This window comes from Acartia tonsa, chromosome 6 (assembly GCF_053477335.1).
Source record: "Acartia tonsa isolate MP-2025a chromosome 6, ASM5347733v1, whole genome shotgun sequence".
Taxonomy (NCBI): domain Eukaryota; kingdom Metazoa; phylum Arthropoda; class Copepoda; order Calanoida; family Acartiidae; genus Acartia; species Acartia tonsa.
Genome location: NC_137265.1, coordinates 50,303,782 through 50,327,926, shown reverse-complemented (window position 1 = coordinate 50,327,926; position 24,145 = coordinate 50,303,782). Strand labels below are relative to the sequence as shown.

Below are 24,145 nucleotides of genomic sequence, written 5' to 3'. Positions count from 1 at the left end.
ACTAAACCTAGAAACCAATAATATTGAATATAAGATTAAATCATTTGCCTAACTGACTAATTTAATAATATGTGCTTTTGTGGATGTTGTCATCCTTGTTATACTTTAGGTAGACAAATATGTAGCACCATGCCTGTTGGATATATTTAATCAAAATCAACATTTTTAAAAATATTTATTAAATAAATCATATTATTTACTTCATTTTTTTTTCTTTTTAAAATTTATATTCATTTATTTCAAATCTAAAGAATATAGAAGAGCACAATTATATAAAAATTATAAATTAAATATAAAATTCAATAGACCCGGTATAACACCCTTCTACAGTTTAAATGTACCATTCCATTTTCAGTAGAGGCGAAACTGGAATGGTACATTTATGTTTACATATCAGCGTATTCATAAACATTGATTTCTTTATTTAAATTGACATAAAAAGGAATTATAATATATCTGTCCGTCCGTCCATCTGTCTGTTAGAGGCAAGTGGGGGAAACATGATTTTCTTGGCTCCTATTCAAGATAGACAGCTGAAATTTTTAGTGAAGATTCCTATGACATACAGCCATCTAATCTATACATTTTTTTTGTCCTTCTGTCTGTTTTTTTTGGTGCTAGATCATTTCTTACTATCTCAACTCCTTTTCAAAATAGAGGGCTGAATTAATTTACATTCTACACATTTCACCAAGTTTTATTTATATTTGTCTATTAATTGGGGTGATAGATTGATTCCTAGATTCTAAGGTTTCAGTGATTTTCTCTATTCCTATTCAGGATTGATGGCTGAAATTATCAGGGATTGAATATGCTCAATGCTCATGTGAGTTGATCTGAATATTTTGAAAAATATTTGTCATATTTTTTTAACAAAAAAATTGGTTTTAATTTGAGCTGTTTATTTATATTGACACAGACAGTCAAAGTAAATTGAAATGAATTAAAAAAATAAAATTAAAATTATATGAAAAACAACTTTAGATATTGTTTGGAGTACATTTATAGGAATAATATACACAGAGTAATCAATGTATATAGATATATAAATGGATGGATAGTTAGATATTGTGACAATATAGTATAGAACTCACCAAAGAAGATAAAGTATAGGTTTGAAAAACTCAAATTTATCTTGGAAAATTAAAGAAAAGTCGCACTTGTGCAATAAAAAACTTATAACCAACTTGAATTGTACGATTGTCCAGTATGGATAAAACTGAAATAATACTTTTTAAAAAGAAAATATATCGAATGTGACAATATCATTATTTTTGTCCAAATATTTTTTAGTTATACTAAATTAGTTTTACTAAATTCATGTTTAAATTCAAATTCAATACATGGTTTGCACATTATATAAAGTTTTAATCTATTGTGAATGGCAGGGTTGGGCCGGATATCCGGTGTGGCCGGATATCCGGCCATTTTCAATATCCGGCCGGATACCGGATATTGAAACTATCCGGCCGGATATCCGGCAATATAATCTTTTACATTTTACAACAAATATATCTGCCTTTTAAATGGCTGTAATTTTCTTATTGAATCTAAAAGAACAAATATTTTAATAGTTACTTAATTTTTAAGTTTTAACCTCAATTTTATATAATTAAACACCAGCTTATGAAGAAATTTTGTTTTTGTTACTTTAAAAACTTGTATTTTGGCCGGTAATCCTGCCGGATATCCGGTAATTAGGCGGGATAGTTGGCGGCGGTGGCAACCGGTAATTAGGCCGGATAGTTGGCGGTGGCATCCGGGGAATAAGCCGGATAGTCGGCGGTGGCATCCAGTAATTAGGCCGGATATTCGGCGGTGTTGTCTGGTATCTGTTCAAAAAAGTATCCGGCCCAACCTTAGTGGATGGCTGAGTGCCAGTCAGCATGGCTTTCAGTAAATCACCACTTGCTGTCAGTAATTTTGATATTCCAGAGTCAACTTGTGCTGTAATACCTAGATGAATTAATGTTGTGATTAATTATAATTTGTTGAATTAATAAATTTTATTGTTTAGAGAATAGTTATATGAATTTAGATAAACACAGATACACATAAATGGATGGATATATAGATATTGTGTCAATAATAGTTTGGAACTCACCCTGACCTTTCTTCACTACATCTGTGTCACCCCTGTGTGCTGAACTAGTAAGACTGGTCTCTCCTGATATAGATATGTTGGATTTAAGATATATTTAATTGTTTGGAGTACATTTATAGGAATTATATACATAGAGATAAATGTATATGATGGATAGTTACATATTGTGACAATAATGGTATGGAACTCACCCTTATTCTTAGTGTTGACATCAGCTACATGTTCTAAAAGAATCCTAATTATATCTGTGTTACCATTTTCTGATGCCTTCATAAGACTGGTATATCCTAGATATAGATATATTGAATTTATAGTATATACAGTAAGACAGCCTTTATTTCTTAATGTATCATCAAAAGTAGTTCTAGTTCTATATACAATTTTACACCGGGTAAAGAAAAAAATAATTGAAGACGAAGTATGTATAAACAAAGATCTTTAAGGCCAAAGTTTCTAAAAAGCTCTTGAGAAAAATATTTTGCTTTTAACTTAAAACCTAAATTTTATATTAAACTTTTGTATAAAGATTCTGCTGGTATATTAGAAAGGACATGAAAGTGCAGAAAAATAACTTAAAACCTTACAACGACTTCTTTATAAAAATTAAACGGACTAAAACCACCCTGGGACCTAAAAAGGAGAACCATATCGGTTCATCAGTTAGCGAGATCCTTCGCTACAGACAAAAAAAAGCTTACTACTTTATATAATAGGATAGGCTGTAAACCCTAAAAGATACTTTTTTGTGGGTCTTTCTGTATTTGGTAGTTTAGATAATATTCACAGATACATAGAGATAATTTTACTGGTTTATGGTTTATAACTTACCATATACATCCTTAGCATTGACATCAGCTCCATGTTCTAAAAGAATCCTAACTGTATCTGTGTTACCAAACATTGCTGCATACATGAGACTGGTCTCTCCTAGATATAGACATATTGAATGTATAATATATATTTTCATGTTTTGATAATATTCATAGATACATAGAGAAAAATTTATAGATTTATGGCTAAATGGATATATAGGTTCCAAGACAAACGCAGGAGTCCCAAATGTCGCAGTGGACAAATGCAGGAGTGTTAAAATATAAAAATCAGTAAGTATTTCTACACAGTTAGGTTAGGTTAATATATAAATAAGCCCCCTGCAGGGGTTAGGCATTCAAAAAACATAAAATATGGTTTAAAATAGGTTAGGTTAGGTTAAGTGGTCAGTCCTGCATTTGTCCACTCCGACATTTGGGACTCCTGCGTTTGTCCTAGGACCTAAATATCCTGTAATATATAGATATTGTGACAAAATATGTAACTTACCAAATACATCCTTAGCATTGACATCAGCTCCATGTTCTAAGATAATCCTAACTGTATCTGTGTTACCAGACTCTGCTGCATTCATAAGACTGGTCTCTCCTAGATATAGACATATTGAATGAATAATATATATTTTTTTTTTTGGATATTAATTATAGATACATAGAGATAAATTTATAGTTTTATGGATATATGGATAGATAAATATTGTGACAAATTATGTATCTTACCTTTAAAATCCTGAGTGTTGACATCAGCTCCATATTCTAAAAGAATCTGAACTGTATCTGTGTTACCAGACTCTGCTGCCAGCATAAGACTGGTATGTTCTAGATATAGAAATATTGAATTTAAAATATATATATTATTGTTGTTTACATTATTTAGAAATTAAAGACAGTTCATACAAATAACAATTATGTACAGTGCAGTGTCAAAGGACTAAACAATCTTATAGGAGGTAACAAGTAAGTTAATAAGTATGTAACTTACCATATACATTCTTAGTGTTGACATCAGCTCCATATTCTAAAAGAATCCTAACTGTGTCTGTGTGATCATTCATTGCTGCCAACATAAGACTGGTCCCTCCTAGATATAGACATATTGAATGTATGATATATTTTTGTTTTTTTTGATAATTTTTATAGGGACATAGAGATAAATTTATAGATTTATGGATATATGGATAGATAGATATTGTGACAAAGTATATAGTTACCATATACATTCTTAGAATTGACATCAGCTCCATGTTCTAAAAGAATCCGAACTCTATTTGTGTTACCATTCTTTGCTGCCATCATAAGACTGGTATATTCTAGATATAGATATAGATATGAATTTAAAATATATTTATATTTGTTGTTTACATTATATTTATAGATGCATAGAGATAAATTTATAGATTTATAGATAGATATTGTGACAAAGTATTAACTTACCATTTACAGATTTAGAGTTGACATCAGCTCCATGTTCTAATAGTATCCTAACTATATCTGCTTTTGATTTATATCTTCTTTTTTTATCTGCTTTTGATTTATATCTTCTTTTTTTATCTGCTTTTGAGTTATATATTCTTTTTTTATCTGCTTCATACATAAGACTGGTCTGTCCTAGATATAGACTTATTGACTTTATGATATATATTTTGTTGTTAGGATTATATTCATATTTACACAGTGATAAATTTATAGTGTTTTGTGGATTGATGGATATTGTGACCATTATAGTATTAAGCTCAAACATCCTTAGTGTTGAAATCAGATCAATGTTCTAAAAGAATCCTAGAAGTCAGGAAGGCTGGTGTGTTCCAGACATATTGAACTTGAAGGGACTGTGAACGTAAATTTTTCTCATCTTAATATCAAATCTTAACATTATCTCATTCATAATATCTCACAGATAGAGCAAAACGCACTTTTGTTTGCTTAAAAAACGGCTTTTTCCAACGATTTTTATAAGGTAAAGAGAAAGGAAGAAATTTTCCGTATTATATAAAATGTGCATTAAATTGCTTTTTTACCCATTATAGCTTAAATTAAACTTTTTCACATAGTTCTTGATTTTTCCTAACGGTTAAGCTGACAAATCCTTGCTTTAAACCAATGTATAGTTACTTAGAAATTGATAAAATAAGCAATATTTTTTATTGAAAACCAAATACAATAACAAAGCTGGAAACAGGTTTTTTTATTAGTATCCAATTAACTTTAGATGGCCCATCTCTCGCCCACCTTTAATTACAAAGAAGGTGTATCAACTTTTTTTTTATAGCTAGCCGGTTCTTTTAGTAAGTAGTAGATGTAAAATTTTTCATAGAATTCAGATATGCAATCGGTTTTTTTGTAGACCTCTTATTTTTTAAGTAATTTAAGTTTTTTAAAAAAATAATTAAGTCGGTTTTAAGGTACTAAAACGCAACAAAATAAAAGAAGAAAATGGCCAGTAAGAACAAAAATAGTAAGATCTTTAATTTGACACCTTACTTTTAAAATTCTGTTGAGTAATTATTGAAAAAATCTATTTTTTTAACCTCGGTTTAATAAAAACTTTAGACCTAAATATTTTCTCAAACAGACATAAAAAACATGGGTTCATATATACCTTTAGAATCAGAAAAATATTACGAATCCATTGTAAGCAAAATTGAAAAAAAGTAAAAAAATTAAAAATTAAACAAATGGCCAATTATATTTTTTGTTCAGGCAACACTATCGTCTTCCCTTTTTTACCCCCTCTTTACCCCCTTCCCATTTTTATACTCAATTCAAGAATTAAGACGTTGCCTGTACAATATAATATGATATTTTCATATAATTCCTTTTATTGTAGTTTATATACTATATTGTAAACTTTTTTTTTCAATTTTGCTTACAATGGATTCGTAATATTTTTCTGATTCTAAAGGTATATATGAACCCATATTTTTTTACCTGTGAAATAATAAAAGTAAGTTCAAAGTTTTTATTCTCGTGGGTTTAAAAAAATCGATTTTTTCAATAATTACCTGACAGAATTGAAAAAGTAAGGTGTCAAATTAAAGATCTTACTATTTTTGTTCATAATGACCATTTTCTTTCTTTTTTTTGTTGCATTTTAGTACCTTAAAATCGACTTAATTTTTTTTTTAAAACTTAAATTACTTTAAAAATAAGAGGTCTACAAAAAAAACGATTGCATATCTGAATTCTATGAAAAATTTTACATCTACTACTTACTAAAAGAACCGGCTAGCTATAAAAAAAATAGTTGATACACCTTCTTTGTAAATATTAAAGACGCAATATTTCTTTATAAACAGTCTGATAAAAGTGTAAACTAATTTTCCAAAGTGGGTTATTTATTTTTCAACACAATAAAAAAGGATATTATTATTTTAAATAACTTTTAACCCTTTGTAGACAGTGAGGTATTTTTTTGTCAATAATACAAATTTAAAATAGGTCTTTATTACCTAATTACTACGTTATAAAAAAACTAATTGGCAATTTTATATCATAAAATAAATTCTTAACAGTAAGTAAATTGTTTCAACTATATATGACAAGTTAAATATCCCTACAAACATTACAAGAAACAAAAACGTTCAGATTTTCCCTGTTTTTTCCTTTTTCCCTCCCAAAATACCATAAAATCAAGGCATTATTTCTGGATATTTTTGTTAATGGGACGTTTTTGGTTGATCAGTGTAGTGAAATGTGCTTAGAAAATGTTAAGATTTGATAATCAGATGAGAAATTTTTACATTCACACTCCCTTTAAAATATATATTTTATATTTATATGATATATTAATTAATTAATATATTATATTTATACTTGCGGCTTTGCCCATAACCTAGGGATCATGGAAAGGAAATGAAGTTGCAAGTTTCACTTCATTTCCTTTCTATAATCCAAAATTAGGTACCCAAAAGAAATTAAAACCAATGTTAAATATCTTAAAACATCTTAAATATCTCATGTTAAACAAACCCAACTAATATTCCATAAAACTTGTGAAACAATTTATACAGCGTTTTATCAGATCTTTATGGATAGACAAAACATACACTGATATATAAGTATACAGGTTTGTTGCAAAAAATTATTATCAAATACTGCCTAAAATAGTATTACACTAACCTACTGAATCCTTAGCATTGACATCTGCTCCATATTGTAGAAGAATGTTGATTAGTTCTTTATTTCCTGCTGCAGTTGCACAAATAAGACTTGTTCGGTTCCATCCTCCACCATCACAACCCCGATCATAACAACCTAAAAATTATTTCTATGAAGACATTTCCTTACAGAATAAAAATTTGAAGCAGACAAATTTGAATAGAAAAGAAACTTTTAAATCAACAATAGCCTATTAAAGTTTGGTGATATTAGTTAAAATGCCCAGTATGCTAAACTCACCATGATCCATCAAACTCCTTTCTTCAATATTAGCTCCAGCATCCAGTAACTCTTTTACAAGTTCAGTTGATCCATTTCCATGACAAGCAGCTTTTATTATTTCTAAACAAGTATATCTATATTGCAAAGTAGAACAATGTCTGTCTGTCTGTTTGTTTGTCTGTGCATCTGTTTGTCTGTTTATTTGTTTGTTTGTAGCGAAGGATTTTGCTAACCGCTGAACTGATCGGGTTCTCCCAGGAAGGTTTATAACTATTTTCTTGGGGGGTGGGACACCCCCAACCCCCCCAAAAATGAAAATACCCCCCCCCCCAAAAAAAAAAAAAATTCTTTCTTTTTAAAACTAAAATTAAAATAGTGGGGTCGACTACCCCCCCCCCAAAAAAAAAAAAAAATCTCCCCACCAAAGAAATTTAAAAAAAAAAATTTTCTTTTAAATCTAAAATAAGAAAATTGGGAAAACCCCTAGAGGCTAGGGGCGAAGCCGCTAGTATATTATAGTGTATGAAACCTTTTTAGTAGCACAGCTACATTTTTTTCTGTTCTATTTTTAAGCACCGTTTTACTTTTTTGGTTTTTATTGTTTTATTGTATTTATGATCACAGGACCAGTAGGTATATTCCCTAAAGAGTAGAGCCGAATTGGTTCAGTGGTTACTGAGATCTTAAGCTTCAGACAGACAGATGTTGTTCTACTTTGTATCATAGATAACTTTGTTATTAAGTCGTCTATATATGTAAGTCTTTTACTTTCCGAGATATGATGGAGGAGGGGGGGGGGGGGCCTTTTGGGTTGAATTCAAAGAAGATAAATTTGAATTAAAACTACAGATTACATGACACAGAATAATAGAAGGAACACTTCTCATCACTTCTTAGGAAAAAGAGAGAAATAATATTGAGATAAATATATACTTTAGAATTACAAGAATAGTAATATAACTCACCTGGTTCACTTGATTTTATATCCTCATAATATGATTTGTATACTGGGTCTAAACAAATGACAATACAAATTATAAAAAGATTATGTTTAGAATATAAAAATATAAATTATTATAGAAACTTTCCTCCTTATTTTTAAAATGTATTGAAAACAAGGATGACATCCATAAGGAGAGAATATAGAATGAATTCTAAATCAGTTTAATAAAAAAAACAATAAACTAAAAAATCACAAAACCATGTAAGATTTATAATGTGAAAATCTAGGAATTGATCTATCACCTTACCAATAAGCAAATATTAATGAAACTTTGTGGGAAAATGTAAGTTGTTAACTTATTTTATCCCTAGAAATATCAGCCATCTATCTTGAATGGGAGTAAATAAAATCATAAAAACTTTAAAATGTAGGAATCAATCTAGCACCCCAATTAAGTGATGAATCTTAATGAAACTTGGTGAAAATATTAAGAATATTAACATTTTTATTCCCTACAAATTTCAGTCTTCTATTTTTTATAGGAGCCGAGAAAATCACATGACTGATGGACAGACAGACGGACATTTCAAATTATAGAGTAGCTTTGCTACTAACAAGGGTTACACTAGGTACGTTGATGTCATTGGTAGCTTGAAGATTTGAAAATTTTCAGCAAAATTAAAACAAATCTTACACATATATTTAGAAGGATAAGAGGAAGGATAGAACAAACTGTTGCAGGATAAACTGTCTCCGACATACAACATCAAACAAATCTAAATTTAGTAAATCTTATTTTTGTCACAAAATGATAATTATATGTAAAACATAAAAAATACAAGTAGCATAGGTCTTATACAGCATGTGAACAAAATCAATTATTCGCATTATTTAGAAATATTTACAAAAAAATATCAAAAGTAAACTACATATTTATGAAATAAATATTTAACAAAAAAATCAACAATCAATCTAAAATTTGTTTCTTTACTTTTGTGTATGTTAATAATATATGAAATGGCTACATAGGGATTACATAGGGGATTTATCCATCCCCCTGTCAATACAATACTACTTTTTGTTGTCTGTATTAGACCCTCCTACAGCTCACACCCCCCCTTAATTTTGGTTTAATTTACTATGAAGTGATCAGATAAATGCTACATTATTCTTTTAAAATCAATTAATTTGTTACATTTTGATTAATATAGGACAAACAGCTTTCCTATAGCATCATGGATGCTCTTTATACACGTTTTGGGAGGGGGCTGAAAATGGCCCAAAACCATCCAAAGGCTTAAATCTAAATAAAGCATCTCTGAAATTTAAAACCCAATCGGTTCAGTAGTTATTTAAATCTTAGGTTTCAGACAAAAAACCTTATTACTTTATGCGTTAGAATAGGATATGTGGTGTTGTGTTGACAAAAGAATATAATAATTACATACTTTTTGCATCCAGCAATATGGTTGATTTATGCAAAAAAGGACCCATGCAAAATATTTTTTTTTCTGTGATGCAAAAATTGCGATGGTACAAACACTGCAAAGTTTTAAAAATCTGCAAAAAAAAATTTCTTTAAAGCTTTTGTACCATCTCTATTTTAAAGATTTAACAAAATTTCAATTCTAGTGTGTCGATATAAACCTGAAATTTACCAAAATTATAACATATGAAGGTGTAGCAAGTAATAAGAAAACATTATTATACAACTTTGAGGACTAGTGTAATAAACAGCCTATAGTCCTATAGTTTCTGGAAGTAACTATAGTATACTTACAAAGCTAAATGTGTTCATGATGACAGACGCTACAAAACTGATTTTAAGTCCGAGTACTTGAATCCTAGTAATTTCTCTCTATTTCGTTTTTTTGGTAATTCACCAAGTTTAAAATAGAAAGTGACTACTGGTTTATGGTCCTACTTGACCTAGTACTGAAGAATTTGGGTGGTGGTGCGTGCGCGTGTGTGTACTTGTGAGCGCGCGCACGTGTGTGTGTGTTTGAAATTGTATGAATGGTTTTGAGGACACTAAAAAAACCAGGGATCTAAAGGGATAAGACAATGGCTGATAAATTAATGTGCATTCCCAAAGATGATAAACAAAATTATCCCTTCTGAAGATTACAATTAGTGGTTGAAACGTTTGAACACTTAACTTAATGAAGCAATTAATCAAAACTCACAGAAGTCCCCAAAGTTGTAAAGACAACGAATAAGAAAACGTTGTTATAAAACTTTAGGGTCTAGTGTAATAAATAACCCATTGTCCCCTATCAAGTATTTTATAGATTATTGCTTTATTCCCAAAAAGTTTTATAACATTTTCTTATTCATTGGCTTAATATTGTCCAATCCTTTTCACCACTAATAGTATATAAGGGGTAATTTTGTGTACATTAATTTATCAGCCATTGTCTTATCCCTTATCTTAAGATCCCTGGTCAGATCAACTAAAGCACGGACATTTTCTTTTTTTTAATTCTTTTTTTTTCAGTTCTAAGCTGACGGCTCAGTGTTAACAGAGAATCAAGATAATCATAGATCCTTGTGTTAATGAAAAAGATGCCATTGCCCTCACTCAGACTAGACGTCAAAGAAGACGGAGCACATGAAAGAAACCAAATTTATTTTTATGTAGTAATTGTAAATAATTTTAAATTTTATATTTTAGTAATATTTTTGTGATTTTATTTTTATAAACTGATTAAAAACCAATAAAATACGTAATAATAATAATAATATTTAATATTACTATAATGATATTTTAATATTTTGGTAACATAAAATACTTTGTTTAAGTCAAAACAATAGTTTTGCTTTTTACCTGGATGTTTTACAAGAAAAGGGTTGGCCACAGACTTTTTTTCTTCAAAATAGTATAATATAGTATGCAGGAAAAAAGTGAATTGTATGCAATAGTATGTAAAAATTTAATTAAATAGTATGAAATATTATGCATTTAAATCCAAATAGTATGCAATAGGATGCATTTAAAACACATTAGTGCCTTGATATGCTAGGGGCTCGGGTTTTGAATCTTGCTTAAACTATGTGTGAGAGGTTAGGTTCATTTTAAGGGTTTTATTGAGCCCCGTAGGAATAGGGGTCGAGGGGGGGGGGCTACTGGGGGGTTGCTTCTTGCTTAAACTATAGCTTATATCCAAAAAAATCTGCTCTGATGATCAAATGGTTAAAGACAAAACTAAGGTTAAGTTAATTTATAGGTTTTATTAGTGTTAGGTGGTAGGCGGGTAACTTCTAAACTAAAAGTTAGTTTGTACCCATAAAAGCTCAAGTCAAATATCTCCATCCTGGCGGGCACTATAGAGTCTTTTTGCTTTACCCATAGATCATGCGTCTGATAGCTTAAATCCAACATCTGCTCTGATGATCCAATGGTTTATGAGATAGTTAAGGTTAGGTTCATTTTCAGAGGGTTTTTGAGCCCCCGAGTGGGCTAGGTTGGGTGGCAGGGGGATGAATTCTAAACTAAAAGTAAGTTTAAGTAAAAGTCCCTATAACTTTTAAGAAACGTACAACAATCTGGACTTAAGGACCGCCTTCTTCTGGAACCATTTTTTTTTAAATCGGATCATGGAAAGAAAACGAAGTAGCGGGTTTCGTCGTATTTTCACAGTAGCTTTTGATAGGTTATTTAAGCTAAGGTAAATGTAAATGATTGCCCCACTGGTTTGGAGCCGCCCACAGGGGCTAGAAATAGGAAAAATAGTGTGAATAGTATGTTTGTGGCCAGCCTGTATATCCTAACCTATCAGCAATCAAAATGAAGTTTATATATATATGTTAACAGATTTATAATGAAAAAAAATGTTTTTTTATCATTGGCATAAAATATTACCATTAATTTCTTCATTCAAAAATAGATATGAAATTCAATGTTCGGTTGTCAATGGATTTTAGACTTAAGACAAATTTTAAATCATCAAGAGGTGTATTATATCCATAAAAAATCATGAGCAAGTTCCCGCTTTGATCTCAGATAAAAAATGTCCAAAATTTACCCACTCTAATATCCACTCTGAATCAGGAAATATTGGGTCTTCGCCACGAAATTTAAACAGTATGATTAAAAATTAAATATTTTCTTCCGCAATACATAATACATATATTATATCTAGATGGTCAAACTGGCCCCAAAATCCGTCAAACTTAAAAAAGAAATTCTAACAAACAAACAACTTTGTTTATTATTTTGTTATATAATATACCATCCATTTATCAACCTAAATAATATAAATTTAGAAACTCTATATAGATAAAAGTCACGAAACCTTTCAGTTGAAATATGAAGAAATTGTTGAAATCTATTATTATCTTAAACTAATGGTTACGAACCTAGAGGCCTCTTGGAGCTGATGTTCATAGAAGAGGGGGGGGGGGCGGGTTCTAAGCCACCACTTTTAATTTTAGTATCGACAAGAATAAAATGGGCCGACTTCTATTTGGACAAGAAAAAATTTCACTGCTAAGTAGAACTATATTTTGCCTATTTTTATTTTGTTACACTTTAAATAGTAATTAATCAGATTTTTTATTAGTACTTTATTTAAAATTTTGATACCATACAATTGCAATGAAGGTTACATTTAATATTTATTTTAATTATAAAAATTTGTCATTTTCAGTCTCAATAATTTTTTTAATTGCAAAAAATCAAGGATATAATGTTTCGCAAAAGCTAAAATTTTAGAAAAGCCATTTAAAAGGAGAAAAACTATAGAAGATATTTATCGCATCATGTAATAGACAGCTTTCCGCGGATATTAAATAAAAAATCTAAGATTAAAACCAGTTTTGTTATCCCCAAGTGGCCAAAGATCCAGGCTAACAAAACTAATAAAATTTTATGATTTTTATTTTAATATTTGTAGAAAATTGTCTGTAATACGTGAATTTTCAGTATAGATGAGGACCGGTCCTAATCCAACGGATAATAATCGGTTTCAAAGTAATACTGGATAATTATTCATATTTTGTATTTTCATTATTGCTTACTTTAGATAAAACCGGGTGTTTAATGGCATTGAATAGTTGGAAATGCGAAACCAAGTTTTACCAAATAGAATCATTTTCTTAGATTTGTATTCGTGGATAAGACAGTAGACAATGATTTGGTGTATAACCCTTAGGTTGGATATGGATAGTTTGTATCAACCAATCAAAATATCAAAAGTTTATAATTTAAGGAATAAGAAAATTAAACTTGCTTTAAATAAATTGGGAACCAGTATGATTTACAGTCCAATGTCCACTCCCTTTCTGCTATATTTAATAAGTGTAATAAAGTTAGCTTTATCGTTGTTTTAAGCAGAGTTTTTTTTTAAATTAGGTTCTAATTAGTTAAACAAGGTTCAGCGCTCCCATCTATTCAATTAGATTATGACTTAAACTGTGAATTTCGTACATATTTAATGAATGTAAAATACATTTAATAACATCAAAAATAATAACATAAAAGTAGAAAAAATATAAAAATGGAAAACATTAAGTATTACGTTGCATTTTAGGTAATATATGCATTTAAAGTATTCGAAAAAAGTATCTAATCTAAAAATACATTATTTCCATAAAAATGGAACATAGTAATAGTGTCTGACTGATTATGACGTAACAAAAAAAAAATTAGCCAATGAGAGGCCACTATAGATTTTACCATTGGTCAATAACGGCCTCTCATTGGCTAATTTTTTTTTGTTACGTCATAATCAGTCAGACACTTTTACAGTGTTCATAAAAATGTAAAAAATTCCTATTCTAAAAATATGTTATTTTGAAGATTTTGTGAGTAAATTTTGATATATTTTGATTATTTTCTGACCATATTAGAGCAAATAAAAATTTTAACTAAAATTCTACTTTAGCTAATTCTATTGCATTGCAATATTGTTGTAAAAAGAAAACCAAGGTGAAGTCCCTCAATTTGCCATTGGAATGAATCACTTCCCTTGGCCTTCTAGGGCTACTAGAGAAGAATAAGGTATAACCAACAAGCGAAATAAATCGAAACGAATATTTTGGGGGCAAATTTAGAGGTCGTCAATTTTATGATGTATTTCCCCCCAACGACAGCTGAAAAACACGTATAGATTTCATGATTTATTTCGAAATAATTTCGTTATTGGTATATGCTGGCTACTAGAGAGGCTAGACCACCCTTGTTCATCTAGAAATTGATTTAGAAAACTTTGGGTGGGGGGGGGGGGTGAGAGAAATAAGTATTCCAATAGCAAAATAAGGCATTTTCTGTATAATTATTTTTAGAATTATATTTAAAACTTCACAAAAATTACCTACTCTTAAGTTTACTAAACTACTTTTCAGTGAGATCTTTTAATTTTTTTTTTATAATTCCAAACTTATAATTTGTTTCAATTAATCATTTCTTAAAAGAGTATAAAATTTACCAATAATTGTGAGTATGAGCTTCAAAAATTTTAAGTGAGGTCGATTTAAAATTACTAATGTGCTTTGTACGATTCAATTGTGCAATGATTCCTAATTAGAGTAAGTATACATATAAAATTCTTATAGATTGCATAATATTCTTTCTTCTTTGTTAATAAGAATATGGGGCGATGGAAAGAAAACGAAGTTGCGGGTCCATCGTATTTTCACAGTAGCTTTTGAAAGGTTATTTTAGGTTAGGTTAGGGTAAATGGTAATGATTGCCCCGCAGGGCTAGAACACCCCGCAGGGGCTAGAAATAGGAGAAAAGCTACTGTGAAAATACGTCGAAACCCGCAACTTCGTTTTCTTTCCATGATCCAAAACATGTTTCTATTAGGGTTGGGGCGGCAAATTACCGGATATCCGGCCGGATAACTGGATATTTAAGTAGCAAAAAAATTGTAGTATAATATAAAAGATTATATTGACGGATATCTGGCCCAAACCTAATTTCTATTATATCAAAAAAGGGATAGCCTGATATCTAGTTGCCGAATGTGTACGCAGTTTCCTGGGTGTTTCCTCATCCTCGCTCAATATTTACTACTAGCTACAAATCTTCAAACTTCCCTTAAAAAAATCATAATTTGAATGTGTAAACGATTTATACAATATACATTATAAATTTGAATTTTTTAAATTTTGATTTTTTTTTTTTGAAGTTTGAAGCTTTTTTAGCTAGTAGTAAATATTGAGCTAGGATGAGGAAACACTCAGGAAACTGCGTACACATTCGGCAACTAGATATCAGGCTATCAAAAAAGGTTATAGAAATTGTTGTATATAAGTGTTTGTGAACTTTTGGCAGGGTTGTTAACATTTTTAAGTAGATTATAATAGTTATCCTCTTGTTTCATAGTATTTTGGCCGTTAGAATCCGGCAACAATAGATTTTTAAAATTTTTGAATTTGTCGCTGAAATGAACCAATCACGTGTCTCCTTGTCATAATACTAGAATATTATTGGATGTCTTCTGACAAAGAAGCCATCTGATTGGATTATTTTAGCGTCATACTAAAAGACAGTGTTAAAATTTTTTTAACTGCCAAATTACTTTGAATCAAGTGAATACTTATATATGATTCGTATACAATATTATAAGAAAAATAACTGTAACAAATTAAAATAATTATAGAATTCCCGACTCATTGCCAGAAATATCATTTGTGTGTCCATTAAAATCTGCAGCGGGTTGTTGAACGGACTTGGGTTTCTTGGGTTTAGACTTGATACCCCCCATACTGCCAAACCTGCCGCCATCCTGCCAGTCATAGTTCGAGTCTCTGTACCTATAAAAACAAATAATAAGTGGTGCTTCTTCTTACTTTTGGAATAAATTAGAAATAAAGGATCCGGAGGGAGGTGGGGGAGTTTTTTTCCCTTGTGTCTACCGGTTCCCTAGCCCTGCGAAACCTGACCGAAAGTAATAAACAAATAAACTAAAAAGTAAACCTATACCCCCCCCCCTTATTTTTATTTTTTCAAAATAGAGAGGTGTGAGATTTTTGTGTTCGAAATTTTATGCTTTTGGGTTAGCTTTTTTTAATTTACAGTCTAATGAATTTAGATAACTTTTGAAGTAAAGTTAATAAACCTTCAATAACATTCTTGGTATGATAATAGAAGATGATAAAAGTCCCTCAACAGATTATGACGTCATACAATAGAATAGCAAATGAGAGGCCAGTATACACTGTAATTGACCAATGGTAAACTTTATGCTGGCCTCTAATTGGTTATCTTATCGTATGACGTCATAATCTGTTGAAGGACTTTAATCATCTTCTTGATAATAAAATTAGTGATTATTATTATTTCCTCGGAAACAAAATCTGCTCTATAACAAATAAGAGATTTTAAGATAATAATTTTAGATAAATATTGTACATCCAAACGATGATAAACAAAATTAGCCAATCAATATATAATAAAAGTATCCAAAGCTTTTAAGCAAACATGTTAAAAAACTTTGAGTACCAAAGTAAATTACACAGGAAAACCATAGGCTGCTGGTAAATTTATCCGTGTTTCTGTAACAATGTGGCTTTTTTATGGATATGGGATAGGGTTGTCAGCCCTAAGCCCTATGATTGCGGGGTAAAGCGTCCATTTGCCCACCAGACAACCAACCCAGCACGATTGCACGACCTTTGTCTGAGAAGTCCTCACTGTGCATGGTATTAAGTTGCGCCAGTTTTGGGCAAATTCATTCCCCCTACTCTAACTATTCATGTCGCGCACCTGACATAGCAGCAGTAGCATCCATTTTTAACGTGTTAGTTATGGCGCGGTGGCGGACCGAGATTCGAACCTTCCCGACGACGAGCGGATGCGCTAAGTGTTCAGCCACCGTCGCGGGTTGTAATACTTACTTATAAATTCTCAGAACTGTGAGGAGGGCCCACAGGGACATGACAGCACAGAGAATATGGAGACCAATCCTGGCAGGTTTATGCTTTAGCAGGGTGAAGAAGGACAGAACCACAAGGATGATGACCAACACTATCTGCACTACGCTCCAACACATCCATACCAGCAACAAATTAAATTCCTCTTGCCTAAGAGAATAGACATAAGGATTAAGCTATAAAAATTGGAAAGAATTTTAATGAATATTAATAGATTTGAAATCTGCATAAAATTTTAAGGAATTTTTATAAAATTCGTTTTTTGTATAATTCTTTATCTATAAGCGCAAATACAAATTAAGTTAAATAATTTTGACATCTGTGATTGGTGGATTGAAAACTATCTGCGCCCTGATTGGAGAAACTTAAGTGACGTACATCATTCAACCAATTAGAGCGCAGGTATTTTCGAATCCACCTATCCTATTGGTCAAAATTTATTAACTTAAATTGGATTTGCGCTTTTGAATAATGAATTATATAATAAACGAATTTTATAAAAAATCCTTAAAATTTTATACAGATTTCAAATCTATTATATTCATTAAAATTCTTTAAGGAATGTCATAGGATGTGTCCTAAAATAGCGCAGCAATTGCAAGCTATATATATATGTATACATATATTTTATTAGATAATACATTGCTAGATTAAGAAGTAGATTATAGAGTAGGAATTGCAAAGATTCAAAAACTTTCATACTAAACATTCTCAGATTACTTATAGAGAAGCAGTGGTAAAAAAGTACTTACAATAAAGCTCCCGCCAAAACTACAGCTGCAACTACATTGCCAATGTGGGCCACATACACAATACATGCCGCGGCATTCTCCAGAGTTGGCCTAAATCAATCATTCAATTAGATGTAAATTAAATTGGTTGAGAATAATAACATATAGAAGTACTAAAAAGATAAAAATAATACAGATAAACATCTTAATTTTTATGACTTAGGACACAGCACAAAATGTCATTAAAAAAATTAGACTTATAGCAGACAAAACTGCATTAGTTAAAACATACCTTGGCTTCATAGAGGGAATATCTTGGTCAAGAATAAATATATATAGAAGGACCAAGAAGATTTTTTTTAATGGAGAGGTCGTAGTTTCGTACCCACCCGGCCCAAGAGGATTCGATCTTTTGTGATTGTTGAAAACTAGTAGTTTCTGTGTAATAAAAGATGTCCCAAATATAGGTATTAAATAATTTACCTTGGTTTTATAGAGGGAATATCTTGGTCAAGAATAAGAATATATAGAAGGACCAGAAGGATGGAAAGTATGGGAGAGGCCCATATGGCCAGCCAAACATTCCATCTGTACCCGCGTGATGTCTTGCTCTCAAACATTATCAAGCCTAAAATAAAACTAAATTGAAATAAAACTGAAATTTGGAATATCATTTTAGTTTAGGTTAGGTTATGTAAGGATAGAAAAGCTAATCTTGGTGAGAGCCACCGAATGAGCTCGTTGTAGGTTTTTCCTAAGTTTTTCAAAGTTTTATACATGGATTTTATTTTTTTTTATCTTTTTCATAGTTTAGTTAGCCCCTCTATTTCTGAATAAGAAATATCCCTTTTGGAAGCAAGGCTACTCTTTAAATGAAATATCCCTCTGTCCGTCTATAAGAAACGGCATTGCCATACTCGTGAGTATCAATTATGTAATATACTTAGTCCGTTAGTCTCTCAGTAATAAGGCAATAAGGGGGTACAAGCTTTTTTCATTTAGAGGGTTGGGTTAAAATTCAAAATTTTGAAAATGCCGTAGTCACCCCAAAATTTTTTGGGGGGGTGGGGGGAAATCACCCCTTTACCCCCCCCCCCCCATTCGACGTCCTTGACAGGCAACATTGAATTTCTATGTTATTTTAATGTTAATCCCCTGGCTACTGTCCATCTACTTTATAACTCAATTAGTCCGTCAATCTATCAGTATTTCTCAAGCAGGCATCAAATTTCTATGTGTCAAATATGTTTTTTCTAGGCGGGTTTTAAAGCTGGTTGTCTATCTACACCGACTTTGGACATCATCATTATTGTAAATAGTTTTTTTTAGCTTTTACTAAGGTTAGGTTAATTTTGTAGGAGCTTCGCTACCTTAGGGAAAAGGGAATGTAATTCTGACAAACAATTCTAAAGGAAAATTTACCCACAATCCCCCTTCCCTTTTTTCTCCCCCTTCTTACCCACTCCCCTTCAGTTACATAAAAAAGAAAAAGTTATACGCCAACCTTACCCCAACAAAATGTTAAATTGGAATTAATTGGCTGAATAGCAGCCCCTGCGCTACCTATGTATGTTGTCATCCTTGTATTAATTCAAAACAACAAAAACAAATAAAAACCAATCGTTGATAAATTCCAGGTTAACTTTTTCCCATTACATAATAATTTTGTGTAAATAAACTAGTTGCAAATCTCACATTATTATTACATTTTTAGTAGCTTAGCTACCCTATAACTAGGATCGGTTGTATTTGTCTGTGTCAATAACAAAGCTTTCAGAGTGAAAAATAGAGGTCTGATTTTTTTGATAGATTATCCTATCTTTTGAACATTCAGTAACATTGTCTGTTAGTCACAGGGATCTTAAGGGATAAGACAATGGATGATAGATTAATATTCTTATGTCAAACAAAATTATTGGAGGAAAAGTTTGGATATTGTCACTTTGTACAGACCAATCATAAATATACCTATATAGTCCCCAAATGTTTATAAACCAATGAATGGAAGAAGTTATATCTAAATAATAGCATGGGGTTTAGTTTAATTGACATTTCAATGTTCTCTCCAACCACTGAACATAGGACGGTCAGACTCCTTATTTGCTTTTGAGTCCCTTGAGGGTAGAGACAAGCCACTATTTCATATAAATGACTTTATCAAAGGTGTTATAATGTAAAATAGATATGAATTACAAACTCATTTCCTATTCTAAACATGTAATATATTGAATATGTTAATACATTTTACATAATTTTCCGGAAACAAATATGCTACTAAGGACGATGATATTAAAATAGATTTGAATAATGATAATTATATCTTTAGTTTTAGCGACACAGTAAAAATCTGAATTTTAATTAAAACAAGGATGACAACATCCATAAGTAGCAAAGCCCAAAATTTATTGATAGTCTTTTGAGTATGTTAAAAAGACATAAATGAAATAAATCACGAAACCTTTTGAAAATGTATAATATCTTTTGAAGCATTAAGCTAAGAAACAAAACGTAAAATTGAAAGGAATTGATCTAGCACCCCAACCAATAGCAAGTCTTTCTTAAACTTGGTGAAAATATGTATAATGTTGACCTAATTAATTCCTAAAAATTCCAGCTGTTTATCTTGAACAGGAGTCAAAAAATCATAAAAACTTGAAAAACTAGGAATCGATCTAGCACCCCAACCAATAATCATATCTTTGAAAAAACTTTATAGAAATGTGTAGAATGTTGACTTAATCAATCCCTAAAAATTCCAGCCGCTTATCTTGAACAGGAGTTGAGATAATCATGAAAACTTAAAAAAAATAGGAATCGATCTAGCACCCCAATTAATATACAAATCTTAATGAAACTTAGTAAAAATATGTAGGATGCAAATTTACTTAATCCTTGAAAATTTCAGTCGTCTGTCTTCAAAAGTAGTCGAGAAAATTACGAAAATAAATAAATCTAGGAATCGATCTAGCACCCCAATTTACAAACAGATGGACAAAACAATGTATAGATTAGGTGCGCATATGTCATGGGAATCTTCACTAAAAATTTCAGCTGTCTATATTTTATAGGAGCCAAGGAAATCACGTTTCCCCCACTTTGTCTCAGACAGACGGACGGACAGACGGACTGACATTTCGAATTATAGAGTAGCTTCGCTACTAATAAGATTAGCCCATTCTTGTAAAGATATAATACAAATGTAAAATTAATTTCAAAATTCTAATAATAGGAAATAAAAACAAGTAACTGAATTAGAACTTTAATAACTTACTTTTAAAAAGCCAAGCTTTTCTATAATTAGGGTCGGTCCGTACTTCCGTCCGTCCGTCACAGACGGATACCTTTTTTCGTGAATTTAGGCATGTTAGAATTGTCCTATCGATTTCAAACTTTGCATGGTGATTTCTTTAGTAGTTAGGTACGATTTAGAAAGCGTAGCAACTGTATAATCATTACAAGACTGTCCGTACGTCCATTTCAAATATGTTGATTTTTTTTACTTTTTTAACAACAAATTTTTATGTGATCTAATCATCCGATTGATCTGATTTTTGGTATGTTGATTCCTGGGACAACAAAGTATAATGTTATAAGCAAAGCAACTCCATAATCAAGTCCTAAAAATGTAAGTATGTCCATAAACATTATCCTATATCAAGCAGTTTTTCAACAAATCTACTTACAATTCTGCTTCGACTCTTATACATTTATATTCTGATTATTCAGTTCTGACACTATATAAGTGTTAATGTCCGTTTGTCCTACCGTTTTAGTGCTTCGCTTTTATGGATGTTGTCATCCTTGTTATTATTATTATTAATAAAATACCTAATAATAATAATAACTTTTACTAATTCATGATTGGTTGGTTAAATCTAGCAGTGTCTACTGTCTTCACTTTTCAACCAACAATTTAAATCTACGAAAGAAGTAAGTATGTTCATGACTGCCTTATCCAATAAGATCCCCAGAACTTATAGAGTAGATGCTTATTCCAAATAAGAAGAGACAATTAATTTTACAATATGCTCCTTCAAAACTCGTTCTGCTATTCGCTAACTTAATTCTTAAGAGGTTATCATAGAATCTTGATTGGATATTACAAAATAAGGGTATAGTCCCTTTCGTGGCAAAGCCTCTTAAGGGGCGATTCGTCGTATTTTCACAGTAGCTTTTGTTAGGCTAGGTTAAGTTAGGTTAGGTGATTTCCTCACAAGGTTAGGTAATTGGCACCGGAGGGTTAGAGCCTCCGCAGGGTCAAGAAATAGGAGAAAAGCTACTGTTAAAAAACGACGAATCGCCCCTTAAGAGGCGTTGCCACGTAAGGGACTATACCCTAAAATAAAAATACAGTAGCAAAACTTTTACATATAAAATTTTGATCTACATAAAGGGCTATTTTGTTTATCATAAATGTCAAATTGGATATACCGTCCCTTAGGATCACTGCTGATAGGTGTCAGGAGAATCTCCAAAATAATACAACGTCTAAAAATTTACATTTCCTTTGAAAAAAATATCATCCCTAAAATAATGGACGAAAGGTCAAAATGATTTTTAGAGTAGACACTTAGGGTTCAGAGAAATCTTCACAAAAAATCAATTAATAACTTAAATACTAAACGTTTCTTTTGGTTATTCAAAGTTTATAGCAAAAACCTAACCTTAGAATTAGACAAAAAGAAATATACTGCTATAGAATTTTCTAAGTAAATTGCAAATTTTGTGGATTTAGGAAATTTTTTTCAACGAATCAGGTTTTTGTACTATTGGTTTTGTACTTTTGGTTGTTATTTACCTTGGATTTAGGTTATAAGATATACTATTTAATAATTGAATGATAAAATCTTATTTACCTTTAAAATGCCCAGTAATTTAATCACAACTTAACTTAGAAAAAATAACAAAATATTTTATCAAAACATAATCACAACATGAAAATAAACAACTTGCTCTAAACCTATGTTTCAAGCTTATTTCATGGCTTGAGTGGCTTTGAAGCCTGGGCCAATGGTGTGTGTGTGTGTAATTTGTGTGTGAGAGTGTGTGTTGGAATTTGTGTGTGTTTTGTAAAGCCACTAAGAGTAACAAGTATTTCAGGCAATATTACGAAGATCCCCTTTGGCCGTAGTTCAAACAAAACAGAAAATTTTTATATTATCCGCGGTTCTATTAGAGAGTGTTGGTTAAGGGAAGGGATCTTGATGGCTAAGACAATGGACAAAAAATTCATATACGTCCCCATTTTTATAAATATAATTGTCCCGTAAGTAGATTAAAATATCACTCGATCTCGATCAGTCCTTCCAATCCAAAGACATAAATGTTGAAAAGATGGATACTGCAAGTGTATATCACCCAATTAACGTTTAATAAAGTTCCAAAGTTTTATCAAAATTTGGGGACCAGTTTTATTCTAATTCCATTATCCCCTCCCTCCCTGGTAAAGGATATCTCCTGCACCTTTTTAAACCAAATTAATGTTCAAATACTTTACTTTTAGGATATTGATAAAATGATTTTAAATTAAGATGAACATAAAAGTTTGATAGTAAAATGTTAAATGTTCATTGTCGCAATAAATTCAATTGGCGCCAAAAAGTAAGAGGTTAAGTTTTTCTATTTTTTTTGCTAAAATAGTTTATGTCAAAACGAAAGAACACTATCTCCTAGCCCCCTTAGCTCTACCTGTACTATAATAAAACCATTATTTCAGGGATTTTAAGTAACATATCAAAATATATTTATAACAAAAGTATATTATTTTGAGAAAAAAAAGTAAAAAAAAAATTTTTTTAAAAATGATTTGTCCCTGTTCACATTTCTACGCAAAATTTTACGCTAAGGTGTGTGTGTGTGGGTGTGTATGGGCACAGTGGTTTATACTTGGATATTTTAACACTATAATTCCACTGTGGGGCAGCTTTTATCAAAATAAGCAAATGATAGAAAGTAAAATGAAAAAATTTTCTTATTATATCAATTATAGTTATTTATCGCAACGTATTATGGACAGCTTTCCGTGAATAATAAAATAAAAAATATAAGATTAAAACCAGTTTTGTTAGCTCCAAGGGTCCAAAGTCGATGCTGTATACATGATTTTTCAGTATGGCTGAGAACCAGTTCTAATCCAGCGGATATATATCGCGGTTTCGAAGCTATACTGGAAATATGAAATAATTTTTTTCTTCTTATGTTTTGCTTTTACCTGTTACGCATTTGTAAAAAAAATTCTTTCCTACTTACCCCTTCCTGCTTTCTATACCCCCCTTAC

At 30.9% G+C, this 24,145-nt stretch overlaps 2 protein-coding genes across 4 annotated transcripts; both read right to left on the bottom strand.

Annotated features, from left to right (window-relative positions):
* Positions 1–204: 204 nt before the first annotated feature.
* LOC145322889 (uncharacterized) lies at positions 205–10,191 on the bottom strand. 3 transcript variants are annotated; one of them, XM_080165230.1, is made up of 14 exons: positions 10,038–10,191; positions 8,952–9,033; positions 8,280–8,327; positions 7,333–7,434; positions 7,054–7,188; positions 4,369–4,542; positions 4,146–4,244; positions 3,917–4,015; positions 3,655–3,753; positions 3,425–3,523; positions 2,933–3,031; positions 2,296–2,391; positions 2,105–2,167; positions 205–1,956 (listed from the first exon to the last, which is right to left on the bottom strand). In XM_080165230.1, exons 1-14 carry the CDS (start codon positions 10,053–10,055, stop codon positions 1,652–1,654), a joined length of 1,518 nt encoding a protein of 505 aa, XP_080021356.1. In that variant the 5' UTR covers positions 10,056–10,191; the 3' UTR covers positions 205–1,651. The 3 variants fall into 3 exon arrangements, with proteins under 3 accessions (XP_080021356.1, XP_080021357.1, XP_080021358.1); XM_080165231.1 differs by having other exon boundaries at positions 2,111–2,167; XM_080165232.1 differs by lacking the exon at positions 2,105–2,167.
* Positions 10,192–15,713: 5,522 nt separating this feature from the next.
* LOC145322864 (uncharacterized) lies at positions 15,714–22,862 on the bottom strand. Its single transcript, XM_080165188.1, has 5 exons — positions 22,725–22,862; positions 18,352–18,496; positions 17,890–17,979; positions 17,102–17,287; positions 15,714–16,018 (listed from the first exon to the last, which is right to left on the bottom strand). The coding sequence occupies exons 2-5, from the start codon at positions 18,486–18,488 to the stop codon at positions 15,859–15,861; spliced, it is 573 nt and encodes a 190-aa protein (XP_080021314.1). The 5' UTR covers positions 18,489–18,496; positions 22,725–22,862; the 3' UTR covers positions 15,714–15,858.
* Between the last annotated feature and the right edge of the window lie 1,283 nt (positions 22,863–24,145).

Bases quoted from the DNA above. Each gene is read 5' to 3' on its own strand.
- LOC145322864 (XM_080165188.1), bottom strand. From the start codon at position 18,488: ATGTTTGAGAGCAAGACATCACGCGGGTACAGATGGAATGTTTGGCTG. The intron at 17,980-18,351 runs GTAAATTATTTA...TGATTGATTTAG, and splicing joins ATTCCCTCTATAAAACCAAG to GCCAACTCTGGAGAATGCCG. The intron at 17,288-17,889 runs GTAAGTACTTTT...CTATTCTCTTAG, and splicing joins GTTTTGGCGGGAGCTTTATT to GCAAGAGGAATTTAATTTGT.
- LOC145322889 (XM_080165230.1), bottom strand. The intron at 4,016-4,145 runs GTAACTATATAC...GTCTATATCTAG, and splicing joins CAATTCTAAGAATGTATATG to GAGGGACCAGTCTTATGTTG. The intron at 3,032-3,424 runs GTAAGTTACATA...GTCTATATCTAG, and splicing joins CAATGCTAAGGATGTATTTG to GAGAGACCAGTCTCATGTAT.